The sequence below is a fragment of the Nyctibius grandis genome, chromosome 11 (assembly GCF_013368605.1).
Source record: "Nyctibius grandis isolate bNycGra1 chromosome 11, bNycGra1.pri, whole genome shotgun sequence".
Lineage (NCBI taxonomy): Eukaryota > Metazoa > Chordata > Aves > Nyctibiiformes > Nyctibiidae > Nyctibius > Nyctibius grandis.
Genome location: NC_090668.1, coordinates 18,022,840 through 18,036,865, shown reverse-complemented (window position 1 = coordinate 18,036,865; position 14,026 = coordinate 18,022,840). Strand labels below are relative to the sequence as shown.

At 46.4% G+C, this 14,026-nt stretch overlaps 1 protein-coding gene across 1 annotated transcript in view; it reads left to right on the top strand.

The window, feature by feature from the left end:
• The window catches only part of ABHD17C (abhydrolase domain containing 17C, depalmitoylase), a 30,664-nt gene extending 27,678 nt beyond the window's left edge, over window positions 1–2,986 (top strand). Inside the window, exon 3 of the mRNA XM_068410301.1 lies at window positions 1,470–2,986. Within this exon, the coding sequence (XP_068266402.1) occupies window positions 1,470–1,689 (220 nt within the window). The 3' untranslated portion in view covers window positions 1,690–2,986. The remainder of the gene's footprint in view (window positions 1–1,469) is intronic.
• The last annotated feature ends 11,040 nt before the right edge of the window (window positions 2,987–14,026 follow it).

Genomic DNA, 14,026 nt, shown 5'->3' with positions numbered 1-14,026 from the left:
TTTTAATTTTAAATAACACTTTTCCTCTTTAAATGACATGAAGCCTGGTTTTGGTTTTTTTTGAGAAGTATTGAGACAGAGACAGAAATGTGTTTACACTCAGGTGTTTACTGGAATACCAATGATATTTCTCTAGAATACTAAATGCTGAGACTTACATGTGTGAGGTTTAGTGCTTCAGTCTGCATCTTAATTTTTAATTAACTTTATATTTTCATAAAGCTTATTTAAACCTGTTTTTAAGTCAGTATATGTTGGCATCTGTATTTTTAAATCATTTTGAGCAGTCTTGATCACTTTGTAAAATCTCTAGCCTTACCAAAATTGCATGCTTTCTTGTTCTTCAGGAGCAGGAAAATCCAAACACCTTTTATTAGATAGATAAAGAAATAGACTTGTCCTTCTGTCAATTTGAATATTACTAATTTTTCCACCCACTTCATCCCATGATATCCTGAGCCAATTCCTGTTTGTTGATGTAAGTAGAGCTGATAGGAAGCTGAGAGTTCATTAGCACTTGGTGTCTGTATACTGATTTGGAGTTGTTGGTAACTACCAACATGAAATGGCTGTCTGGAAATAAAAGCTGCTGCCTGCATGCAGACAGTCAGAGCAAGCTGCCGTTTACCACTTTGGAGTTCGTGTGCTACCAGTATGCTTCATAATTGGGGTTTTCTGGCCTGAACTCCTAGGTGTGAAGGTGCCGTTGTCACTCTTCAACCTGCTTTTCCTGCGAGAGGTAGTCACTAGCTATATGGGTCTGCTAAGTGTAGCTAGAACAAAAGGAAAATTTTACTTTAAGGCCACTTTGCAGAAGTGTTTGGTTGCGTGACATAAAATCCTGTGTGTTTCTTCTGGCTTGTGGTTAAATATCCTTCTGTAACGCTCTTCTCCCACAGTTTTGTTTCCTGCCATTTGAACACAGACAATCAGTACAAAGAAGAGTGTTTTTCTGTAGCTGAATCTGCTTTAATTTGAGGGTTTAAAGGCAGGTTCAAAACTCCTGAGCTGAGGCTTTTTTTTTTTTTTTTTTTGCATGAACCTTATGACTGGAATGTAGTTAATTAGTTCCTAATCTGTTAAATTGGAAGGTGATAATGTGTAATGTGAAGAGTCCACACTGGCAGCACGTCCCATGGAATCTTACTTGCCTCTCAATGGTTTTTGTGATAGATGTACTCACTGTTTTGAGGGGGGGTTTTGTGCCAAACTTTATTTGCATGCTGCCCATTCAAGCTTCTTGTTAGAACTGGTGGGATGATGGTGATGGCAGTGCAGACTCCTGTTTACACGTGCGTTTTGGGAGTGAGCCTTGTTCCCTATCACTTGGGCACAATTCCCATGTTTTGCAGCCATTTAAAAACACGCAATGCTAAGTGGATCATGTATGGATAGTTGAGCTTGCTTTCTTTAGTGGTATGAAAGTTAAAGCCCCAAACTGAGCTATGTTTTTCTTTTCCATCCCCCAGCATTGACAAGATATCTAAAGTAACCTCTCCTGTGTTGGTAATCCATGGTACCGAAGATGAGGTAATTGATTTCTCCCACGGCCTGGCTATGTACGAGCGATGTCCACGAGCGGTGGAGCCCCTCTGGGTGGAAGGGGCTGGGCATAATGACATAGAGCTTTATGCACAGTACTTAGAGAGACTAAAACAGTTCATATCTCATGAACTTCCCAACTCCTGAAGAAGCCTACCTGATTTTACCTCAGTTACTGTGAACGGAAGAAATTACCTGGTTTTGCACATGCTTTAACTGGATAGCTGTAATAGCTTTATACTATGAAGAAATATCCTGTCTTCAGGGTGTTCTAATCAAACATCTGATGAAATTTGTCTTTTATATCTGGAAATTATTCTACTAATGCACACAAATATGGTCAACTACTGTAATTCCAACAATTTTTAGCTTCGTTGCCCTGAAGGAAGTGGGGATACTAGCTGCGTACGGGGACACTTTTTACCTAGTGCTGTATTAATCGAAGATCAGTTTTCTCTGTCTCACTTCAGATCGTTTATAATTCTGTCCTACAAAGACTTTTTTTTCCCAGTGTTCTCAGTGTGGAGAACGCAACTGTTATGAGCTACAGCTTGTTCTGAATCGGTCATGGGTTCAGTCGAAGGGAGTACTTTCTCTGTAAAGTTTCTAGCTGTGGTATTGTAACTGGAAAGTTATTGTGATGAAGTTCCCCCTCCTCCCTTTTAGTGTTCTTTTGTTGACTTACTGATCTTCCCAAGTAAATTATTTAAATACACTTTCTCCTGAAAATAAACAAAGTACTATATGGGGCTAAACTCTGTAACGACCTCTCCATTACCTGTATAGACATAACTGGAATATTCTTAAAGAAACTAGGGACAAAATTGCTTTTGTTTAAAAATAAATGTGTAAATTTACTACTAGAAAACTCATTTTAATATTCAGATGGTCTGAAGAATAGCCATAACAGACATTTCCTTCTGTAAAGCATTCCTGTAGACTTTTTAAAAGTACTGTACATATTTGAATTTACATTGTGCATAGATTCTTAATTGGTAGTTTTAATTTAAGTCTAGTTATAATAAACTGCAAAATTCTGGTTTGTATATGATTGAATACATTTTGTTAAAATATGTTTTTATCCCTATATTATTTTGCTATTAAAGTTTTATAAAGTTTCCAGGATGAAAAAAAATTTACACATTTATGTTTTGATGAATTTATGTAACTAAATTTTCATTGAGCTGATCTTTTTAGTTTAGAAGTAATTTGATTCTTTGACACTGGAATCGCACAGATTATGCATCAGAAATGCAAGACACTTAAAAATTGTTACACTACTAGCATAGGTCTAATTTTTCCAAATTTAAAGGCCTTAAATGTACTGTAAGCCTCAGATTGTTGTACAAATTGATCACGATTGATTGCAGTTTGTGTCCTGTTGCTAGAATGCAACACAGTGATTGTAATGGAATAAAGGATGCATGGATTAGAGCTTGCTGAATTTTTGAATCTTATTTGGTGCATAATTTTCATACACAAGGAAATTGTAAAGTACAGATTACTTGATAGAGTAACTTGAATTTCATTATTTAATTCCTTCCTTTCAAGGCAAACTCTCCTAAAGTACAAAGCCGCATTTCCGTGAAGCTTGGTATGTAAATCCAGTGTAAAAGAGACTGCTTTTAAATGGTGTTCAGCTGGTTTTAATAACGAACAATGATTCATTGCCTAGAAGAAATGTTTGAAGATGGTTGTCATGAGTCCTTATAACAGGCCTGCAGTTGATTTTCAGCACTGCAAGCGTGTCTGTTGTCTCTGATTATTCACTTGGCGCTATTACTGTAAAAGGAGAACAACTGGTATTGTCACTTACCACGGGGGGAAATGGGGACACCTGTCCTGCCCCACATCATCTGGATCCTCAGAATTTGGATCTGTGCATCTCTGTTGTCCAGTTGTTTTAAACGCCCCAGGCAAAGGGCCCGCAGCTGTTCTCTTGGTGACTATTCCAGCCCAAATTGGCGGGTTTTGCCTAATCATCACCTCAAGCTTGCTGCTTCCCTTCTGTATGTTAAATAAATGTTCAGATACATGTCTCTCTCTTTTTTCTTATTTTTTTTTTATTTTGCACCTTCATAAATCCACACTGGCTTTTCTCCCGTTTCTACATGTGTTCTTCCTGAGACTGTAGCCCTGCTGAAACAAAGCTGATGTCTATGGTATAGGTATTCAACATAACCTTTGGAAGTGTAAGCCTGTCCATGTAGTGACTTGAGGAATTTTTACTTAATGAGGCAATGGGTTTTGATCCCCACATTGAAATTTGTGTTGCTCTGAAAACTTCAGCCTACAACATTTTTTCTCCTCATGACCCCTTGTAGCTACCCTTTTACTTCAACAAACTGGTACTTTTAACCTTTTCCCTATAATTTTTTTAATTGCTACTTTTCTAACTTTTGCACATGCAGCCCGAGTTCGGTGTTCTGGCTGAACATTAATTTCCACTTGTACTGTCTTTTATTTGTCCAAATTCCAACCTAGCTAATTCTCAGAGGTGCCTTGCTGTTTCTCTGGTTTCTGGGTTGTTTGTTTTGCTTTGCAAAAATTTGACACAAATATTTTGCTCGTAAGTAAAATGTTAATTAATGACCTATTGGTGATCGACTGGTATGGATCTTCTTCCCTGTCTCTTAATTCAACAATTTGTTTACCTGTTTGGTCCCTTAAATAATTTTCCTTGCACCCCTATTCCCATCCAGTAGTTCTTTACTGAATTCTGAAATTTTTATAATTTTCTGACGTATCCTTTAGACAAAAAATAAAATAAATAGTAGCAGTGAACTTCTTTATATGGTAAACTTGTATCAAAGCATCACTGTTTCAGGCATTTCAAATCACTGCTGCTGGTCAACATTAGAATTACTAGTTGAAAAAATCCCTGGCCAGTTCATGAAACTACTTATAAGACAGAGGATTTCAGGTCCCAATTTCTTCAAAGAAAAAAAGTTAGAATAGTTTTGTTGTTGTTTTTTTTTTTTTAAATGGTGGAAAAGGGGATGAGGTGAGGTTATGAAAGAGAAACTTTGGATGGGGCTAAAAAATAGTCTGTTCCAGCAAACTGGTAACATTCCCTCATTTAAATATATAATATGGGCCTGTGCAAGAACTCGTTATGCATATTTTAGAGCTACCAGGGTGTTGGTGTAAAAATGGCTGGCTGTGCCTGGATAAATTATGTAACGGGTCTTCCAAGGGTATAAATGATCACTAACATTTTTTTCTTGACGTGGATGCTCTATCCGTCTTCCCTGTGTGACTGACCATCTTTGTTCATACAGTACAGCTGTGTATGATGGAACAGCGTTTTTTTCAGGAAGGTAAGATGTGGCACATCTGGTTTTCTGTTAATAGTTGTCTAATGTTTGTACTTTGAAAAATCCAGAGGAAAATATTTGTTACGACTTTAAGGTAGCATTTTCCAAGGAGTTTGATATGCTGATATGCATCCTTTTTTTAAATTTATGTGTTACAAATTTAACTTGTTTTCACACAGAGACCTGTTACCCTTGTTGCCTCTGCTGCACTTTTCTTCCCTGTTCTTCCATGTTATTCATGTAATTTGTGGCAACTCTGCTCTGGGTGCTGACTCTTTAGCTTTCTAAATGCCCAAACCTGTATTTACACTTAGTATTGTACACATCTTTTATAAACTCTGCATCATATTTGCTTTTTCTAAGTGATGCTAAACATAGAAGTAGAGAACCAATGCACTTTCTTCCTCTGGTTATTCATTCAGCCGTAGACCTTGATTGTTCTCATTTGGAAAATGTTTTCTTCCCTAGGTCTGTTCTCGTGAATGTAAATTAATGATCTCATTTAAGTCCATTTAACTTGTTTCTCTGTATTCTTCTTTGTGGAATTCACCAGCCATTTTAGCTCTGAAATTTCTTGTGTTGCAAGCACAGTTGTGTTGTACTTCTAGCACTGGATAAGGGGAGGGTGGCTCTGTGGTGGTGGCCACTCCACTATTGGGAATGAGCTCAAGCATAGAAACTACCAGCTTAGTATTTATTGCTTTCAAAGTCCAGCAGCGATTCTTAGATTGGTGCGAATTTCAAAGAGAGAGGTTGTATTTCAGCTGTACAATATTTGGGTCTCATAACTTTGTTTCAGCAGTAAAAAGAACAAGCTGGTCCTTACAGCAGGAGGGTGAGCACCACTCCTTTGACACTTTGCCTCTGGCAACATCTGTTTTTGTAGCTGTGTTCCTGCAGTAACCAAGCTGATTTTGCAGAAAGCATTGGAGTAACATGCCCGAAAACCCAAACAAAAAGGAGAAAAACCCTGCACCTTCCGCATCTTAATTGTAAATTGTCTTCTGGTTCCTGTGGAGGTAAACATGCTTGGTTCTGGATTTCCTTATGACCCAGCGGTGTAGTAGGCTGTGAGCAGACAGTGCGTTGATTTCTAAAGTAAAACTCGGGGTCCTGCAGGTTTGCCGGGGAGCAGGCAAGTGCCCTGTGCTTGTAGCTTTACCTGGGAGCTGCTGAACGCAAAGGGGTGCCCGCTTTTCTGCTCTGCGTGGGACGTGCCTGAAGTTTTTCCATCCGGCAGAGCCCGGAGCATCTCCGCTCCCCCCCGTGCCACGGGGCAGCGCTGGGAAGTGCCGGCGGGCGGCAGCTCTCGACAGAACCAGCCCTTGTGTCCGGCCGGGGGGAATCCCTCCTGCCGCAGCCCGGGCAGCCTCCCAGCCGCCTGGGCTCCGCGCCGAGGGGCAGCCGGGCTTGCAGCGGGGCCGGGCTGCGCTCCGCCGGGCACGGCCGGGCCGGCAGCCGAGGGAGCACCGCCGGGGATGCCGCTCCGCCGGGCGCGGCCAGGTGAGGAGCCGCCGCAAGCGGGGGTGCGGCCGGGGGGAGCCGGGCGAGGGCGGTCTGCGGGGCCAACGCCCGTGTCTGTGTTGCAGGTGCCCCCCCCGGGTGGGGTCCCCCCAGGAGCCCCCCCGCCGCCCGGCTGCTGCTGCTGGTGCTGGCGGCGGGCGCCCGGCCCGGGGCGCAGGCGACGAGCGTCAAGAGCGAGGAGCGACACGGCGACGGCGTCCCCGCGGTGCCCGGCGGTGGGTGGGCAGCGCTGGCGCGGAGGAGGAAGAGGAGGAGGAGGAGGAGGAAGGCGATGCTGCAGCCTCGGCCGCTGCTGTTTATGCCCCAGCGTGGGCTGACGCGGCTCCGGCGGGGCTGGGGCTGGGGCCCGGGGCGGCCAGCGAGGGCTGCGCGGGCGGGGGCTGTCCCGGGGGAGGAGGAGGAGGAGCGTGGCTGCGAGGGCTGACCCTGACTTTTATCTGGTTAAAAAAAAAATGGAAGGGAAACACGCCTCTGGTTTCCAGTTTAACTTCAAGACACACAGATGATCCGAGGGCTGGAGCACCTCTGCTATGGGGACAGGCTGAGAGAGTTGGGGCTCTTCAGCCTGGAGAAGAGAAGGCTCCGGGGAGACCTTCTAGCACCTTCCAGTGCCTGAAAGGGGCTACAGGAAAGTGGGAGAGGGGCTTTTTACAAGGGCATGTAGTGATAGGACAAGGGGTAATGGTTTTAAACTGGAAGAGGGGAGATTTAGATTAGATATTAGGAAGAAATTCTTTCCTGTGAGGGTGGTGAGACACAGGCCCAGGTTGCCCAGAGAAGCTGTGGCTGCCCGCTCCCTGGCAGTGTTCAAGGCCAGGTTGGATGGGGCTTGGAGCAACCTGGTCTAGAGGAAGGTGTCCCTGCCCATGGCAGGGGGGTTGGAACTAGATGATCTTTAAGGTCCCTTCCAACCAAAACCATTCTGTGATAAATGGAATGATTTGACTGTGGCTTTGGGGTGACTGCATGCAATGGCCCTCAATTTGTTTTCTCCTTTAGTTCCTGAGGCCTTTTTTAGATTAAGGGCTGCCTTTGAAGACCAGATGTTGATCCAAAGTTTTGTTTATTCTAAATAATGTTTTACACAGCAGTTTATTCTAGAAAGATTTAACGTTGCTTACATTTCAAGTCACTCTGCTGCAGCGGAGCCATCAGGTGCACTTCGGGACGCTTTGGGTCTGCCCTAAGCCCTTGCCATTCTGCTCAGACCAGCACCAGTCGGATGGCAGTGGTGTGTGCAGTCCTCCTCTGCATGGACCATCCACCCCCCAACACATTGAGGGGGTAACATGGACCCCATATTATTGGGGTCCTCCTAGAGCTGGGTCCTCCCTTCTCTTTCCTTGTTCCTGCCGGGGATCTCGCACAAGTGGTTTGCTCCCCTCCGCATCAGCCCATCAGTAAACTAGTGGAAGAGCTTGTTGGTCTCTCAGGGGTCTTACGAACAGGGTTCTTGCAATGGCTGTGGATTGCTCTGAATGAAAGATGCAGTAAAGATGCAAAATGCTGCTTCTGTTATGACATATTCCTGAGTTATCCGCTGTCATCTAGTCCTAGCAGTCATATTTTGCAGTTTCGAAGTAATACTGGGTTATATTTCAGGGATTAATTATAGCCATAAGTGTGCATTTTGATATGTAAAATTCCAACATAATAGTAGAATACTTACCTAATACAATTGCAATACACAAGCAATCCCCTGGACCGTAAGTCACGACTACTTGAAGCTGATAACCTTAATCTTTAAAGCAAATTAAAAAAAATACCTGAAGCTTCTCAAACATGCTGGACTGGGATTCACCTCTAGGAAATAGAACAACATTCTTAAAAATCTTGTCCTCTGCTTAGAAATGAAAGAGAAGGCTGCAGGCACATTCCAGGGCTCCCAGGACGTGACCTCCAGCCTTTAGCAGTATGCCGTTATGCGAAAACATTAACTATTTCAAACACTGTTGGCAAGATGCAATTAAGTTTTGGGTTCCTTGTCCTTTTTAATTATTAGAGCTTTCTTGTGTGTTTGCAGCCCTGCTTATCATGAAGTCCCAGCCTGCTTATGTTGCCTTTAATTGTTTTATTGATCAATGCTCAGGGTGTAAATTAAACCTTCAGGCTCAGCCTAAATGAAGGAGAAGCAAATTTAAGCTCCAGAGAGCCCGGATTCTCCCCTACTGGTCCCTTCTTGTCTGCAGGATGAAGTTACTGTGGCCTTTGAGGAGCTGCAGCTTAACCCTGGTACACCAGGCTAATGGCCTTAATCAGCAGGAGGAGACCAGAGATATCACCCAGAAAGTAAAACAGCCTTTTTAAATTCCAACCTATATCTGCTGGAAACCTAGAGGCTGTGCTGCGCCCTGGGGCTGGACCCAACATGTGAACAGCCCAGCAGGAGTGGAGAATTTCCCCTTTTTAGTCATGTATGAAAAAGGCATTTATAGTCCTTCACAGGAATCATTATTTGTCTTAAAGTTTTTCAGAAAATTTATCTGGAATAGTACATACTCTTTTGGTGATTGGGTTTTTTTTTTAGAAATCTGTGTACTCTGGAGTGTATGTACGTATAACAATATAGTTTTCCTGAGCATTACAGAAAACATCAGCTTAAATAAACTACAAATAATCATTATTACATTACCTAAAAACCTATCTATTGCAAATCTATTGATTTGGCCTGTTGAAACATTCAGTAAGTTTGTCAGAGTAGTGTACAAATCTGCACTGTATCCAGGGCTACAGCAGAACATTGATAAGTGTAGATATACATATGTATATATTTTTTAAAGAAACAAACCCACTGGGATTTTTGCCTGTTTATGTTTAATAAGTTTTACTGTATTTACAATTATTTCAGAACGTAGCCTGAATCCCAACAGCTCTTTGTGGGATATGGATTATGAAGGACTCTTGCACAGTAAGAAAACCCTTCCTGGGACCGTGGGCTTGTACAAACCCTCCAGCCTGTTCAGGAGCAGCTCTCTCCTGAGTCACCCGGGAAGGAGAAGTTTGCTAAGTCAGAACCTGGGACAGAAACCACAAGAAAGGCAGTTGTCCTGTGACATGCTCCTTAAACTTTCCAGATATATTTTAATGGATACCTTTGGACCTGGCTTGGCTTGGGATCTCTTTCGGTTTTATAACTGTGATCGAGAAGTCAACTTGCCCAAAATTCATGTCAGTCCTCTCAAGGTGGCCCAGCACAAGGTGAAGCTGTTCTTGCTACGCAGGGTGCTTCAGCTCCTCAGGAATATGGGAGTGTTGTCCGAAGCTCAGCAGTCCAAGGCCTTCCTTCTGCTCAAGAAGCAAATGCTTGAACTGAGGAAGACGCTGTTAAAGCCCGAAGTGGAACAAACTAGTAAGTATACAAGGAGGAGATGGGGCTTTGGTATCTCAAATGCTTTCTGATGCTGGCTGAGCAAAGGCGTGGGGCTGGGCTCTGTGCTGCCAGGCTCTGTGCTGCCAGGGTGGGGGGTGGACATCACTGGGTGCAATCTGGTACATGGTGGTCCTGTGTCGTGCTGGGAGCGTTCAGGCTGAGCTAGAGCCAGGGCTCAGAGGGCTCAGCCCTAAGCAGGAGGTCTGTGATGAGGTGGGGAGGAAGCAGTTGCTGTCTGCAGAAGAGAAGATGCTAGGTGAAGGCTGGTACGGTGTGCAGAGGGCAGTTGCCGCAGATGGGCCATTATAAGGAGACAGTCTGTGGGAGCCAATGCAGGCAGTAAAAGCCACGTTATGGTAACACAGTGCCTGGCTCCATGGGGCTGCCAGGCCCACGGGGGGCCCTGAGTGCAGCTCTAATGCGAGCATTAGCCGTGTGTCACTCATGGCTCCCCAGGGCTGATGAGCTCCACTCGCACGCTCCGAGCTGGGGGTTGCCTGTGGAAATGGAGCTGCACTCTGCTGAAAACGTGAGATGGATCTGAGTGGAGAATTAACAGGGTCTGCGGCTGGGAAGAGCAGAAAATTATTATTATTATTATTAATAATAATAATAAATATAATCTTATTTGTTAATTAGTGTAACGTAGGCTAACGGCCCGCGCCCAGGGCTTCCCGGGGCGGAGGGGGGAGCAGGGGCGGGCAGCGGCTGTGCAAGGGCGCCGCCTGCCGGCCGCCCGCGGCGCCACAGGGGCAGCGCGCACCCCGCCGGTCGCTGCCCGTTGTCCCCGCAGGGGACAGGACCCCGGGGGAGTCCGGACACGGAGGTGTGGGGCAGCCCGGTGTGAGCTGGCGCTGGCCCTGCTGCGGGAGCGCCGGGCCCCGCAGAGCCGGAGTCATCCCGTGATGCCGCCGGTTCCCTGCTCCGTGGGAACAGGGTGTTGCTCAGGGGACGCCGACTCCGCTTCTCCTTCCCTCCTCTCAGTAGTAAGAAGGAAACAGGAAAGCGTCCAGCGAGGGAGCGTGCCCGGAAAAATCGCTTACAGAGGAGGCACCGTCCTCTCTGCGTTCATCCGCGTGCGAGATCTGGCGCTGGGCTGAGGGGTTTGGGCTCTGGGAGCCGATGAACCCACCGCTGGCTCATTCAGAGCAGCTTTGTTTCCTGCCGTTGCCTTAAAATGAAACCTCGCCAGTCACCGGTATTTGTTGTTGCCTGTTACGGTCGTGTTTGTAGGCAACGCGTTACAGTTGTTGCATCACGCCGAGACATAAGAGGGTCGAGGTTGCCTCATACCTGGTAGCCCATTACAGAAAATGACCCATCTTTGTTAGAACGCTAAATTTTAGTTTATAACCAACAATAACACTCAAAAGAGGATTTGGTTGCTTTTCTTTTTTTGGCGAGGAAGAGTTACACCAGCCGTATGTTTGAGGCAGTGAACGTTAGTCATGATTTCCTACTTGCAGGCGTGAGGATGTTTGAGAATGTTCTTGCCCTGAGGATGCGTCCTGTAACCGAGCGCTGGAGTGTAAGCTTCAAACCGGTGCTGCTGTGAAGCAGAAACCAGCTCGAAAAATGAAATTTGGGAAAGAGTGAAAGGAAAAGAGTTTATCTTCCGAGCACCATGCTACAGATAACAATAGGCGCATCTTTGTTTTTCTTAAAATGAGATGGGAATCCTTAGAAAAACAGGATGGTATGTCCAGGCCCATTTACTCTGAAATTTTCTTTCTCAGGCCACTGAAAACTGAATGTTGTGGGGAAATGGCACTGAAATCATGCACCTGAAAGTAGTTGTTTCAGAAAAAGAATCACACCATTGTATTTATGTGGATTTTGTGGCTACAGAGAGAAAATAGCTTTGAAGCATTTAAACAGTGCTCGCACCTTAAAAATATTGGGTTCTTGTTCAGGAAAAGTCCCATGTAAACCGGAGTGACTTTGGATTTGCTGATCGTTTCGTAAGGCCCACACAAAGCTTAGCGTGAACCAAAGCTTATGCTACATCTATTTCCACTATTGCGATGTTGGATTAATCGTTGTTGCCTTTTATTTAGATTGCAAGTCTATGAAATCCTTTGCACAGAGTAGATATTTTAAACAAAGATCTATGAGATTTCTAGGGCCCTGACAGGTGTAAATTAAAGGTTCAAGTCCTCTTCTACCTCAAAGTTTGCACTTCTAGAACTGCTGAATTCAGAGAATTTAGTTAGTGTGTTTTAAGGCAAAATACTCCTATTTGTCTTGTCTTGCCTGAAACTTCCACTGGTAGATAAATGTTTCTCCAGAACATTTGAGCCCAGCCTCCTATACCTCTGATAACAGCTCCGCTTTCCCATGACCTGCATTCATATGTGTCATATTCAGATAAGACAGAAGCACAACGCTGACTAATGCTGCTTTTTTGGAAGGAAAATGACAAAAGCAATGTGAGACAGGAATAGAAGTGGCAGCACTGAATGATGGATGAACAGCCAGTAGCAAAGGTGGCAGCTCTAACGTTTCCCTGTATTTATGGAGCATTGAAATGAGGGAGTGTGATCTGGATTTGTTTCTCTAGGCTGGATGCTTCAGATTCAGCAATACTCTGGGTCCCAGGACAGGGTGTAAGAGAGTGGATGGGTTTTGTTTAGCTCAAGTTGAGTGTTGCTCCTGTTCCAGAGCTGTTGTCTGGAGCGTTGGGCATGGCCATGCCCCTCGCCCACCCCCCTGCTTCCAGTCTGTTCCCATATTTTGTCTGACAGCACTTGCTCCTTATTAACATGACTATAGCCTCTTTGTGCCCTCTGTCAGAAGAAATCCTGCACCAGAATAAATTTCTGGGGTGACAGATTGGAGCAGTTTGACCAGATGACGGCACACAAATGTCTCTGAGATCGGCAGCACCTGTGGCTTTGCAGCCCTTTGGGGGGGGGGCCACCACTTTGGCCCTGGGCAGCAGCAGTGGTTGGCACTGTTGCCTGCCTGCTTCTGGCTTGTCCTCTCTGGATGTTGGGCTCTGGAGCGGGGATGAGGGATTAGGTGTAGACTCTGGGAGGGAGAAGGCAGTGGCTGCACAGTTCCCTTTTTTGTGTGACCCCAGGAAGCTCAGGTATGCTATATTTTAGGGCCTATAAAATATGTGATATTCTGGTTCACAGAAAACAAACGAGTGTGTGGTGGTCCTTTGCAGGCAGTGCCACATCCACTGAGACTGGAGTCCAGGCGGGAACCTGCAAAAGCAAGGAACGCAGTCCCAGGCCATGGGGGTTAAAAGCACCTTGAGGCTGTGTCTTGTCAGAGCACCTTCTAAGGCTTTTCCTCTCTTTCACCACAGGCTCTGACTACAGGTTGATTTGGTCAGGTGATGGGAGGTGAAGTGGCAGATACCCCTCTGCTCACCCACTGCCAGGGGAACTTTTGCAGCTGCTGGGTTACAGCGTTCTCCATAGATCTGCCAGATGCAGGAACAGCACAGGGCAAAACACGCCCGCGGGAAGGGGTCAGCTGCCTCCCAAGCAGGACCAAGGCATGCCAAGCCCCGGTGGTAGCATCAGGGTCTGGGGGCTGGGGTGCCTCAGCCCCCTGCCCTCGTTGGGGAGGCAGCTGGCCCCCAGCCGCACACTTTGTGTGGGGCTTTTGAGCCCAGCCGGGTGCTGTGCGAGTCTGCACAGACCACCCCGGGCTGAGACTCGCCCCACTCCCCATGATCCCGGGGAGCCCGGCGGGGAGTCCGCAGTCCGCAGGGGCTCGGAGCCGGGGAAGACCTTTGCGTGCGGGCAGCGGGACTCCCCCCGGTGCCGGGCATCTGGGCGCCGGTCGCAGATATACGTCCAGGCTGGAGGGATCGTCCCCGGCTGGGAGGAGCCAGCAGCTCCGCTGCTGTAAACAGTGCGGGCAGCGCCAGCGGTTGGAAGATGGATATAAATAGGGAGGCGGAGGGGAGGCAGCCGGAGCGGAGGAGCGGGAGCTGCCGGCGCCTGCCTGCCTCTGCCGCCTGCAGCGGGGGTGCCGGGCAGCCCGGGCCGGGAGCTCCCGAGAGGCGGCGTACCAAGTGCGCGGCTCGGCGCTGCCGGGGTAGGTAAGCGGGCTTTGCAGCCCAAGTTTGAAACCCGCCGGTGCTTCTCGTCGATCTGCCGCTGGGGTTTTCTCCTCGCCGGCTTTCCGTTCGTACTGCTGTTGTAGTTGCCTCGCCGTGTCCGGGATTGTGTGGAGCCGGGGCGCGGGGGATTTCTGGTTTCGGTCTTGATACGTTGAGGGGAAAAAAAAAAACCTAAACCGCATCAAAAGCACA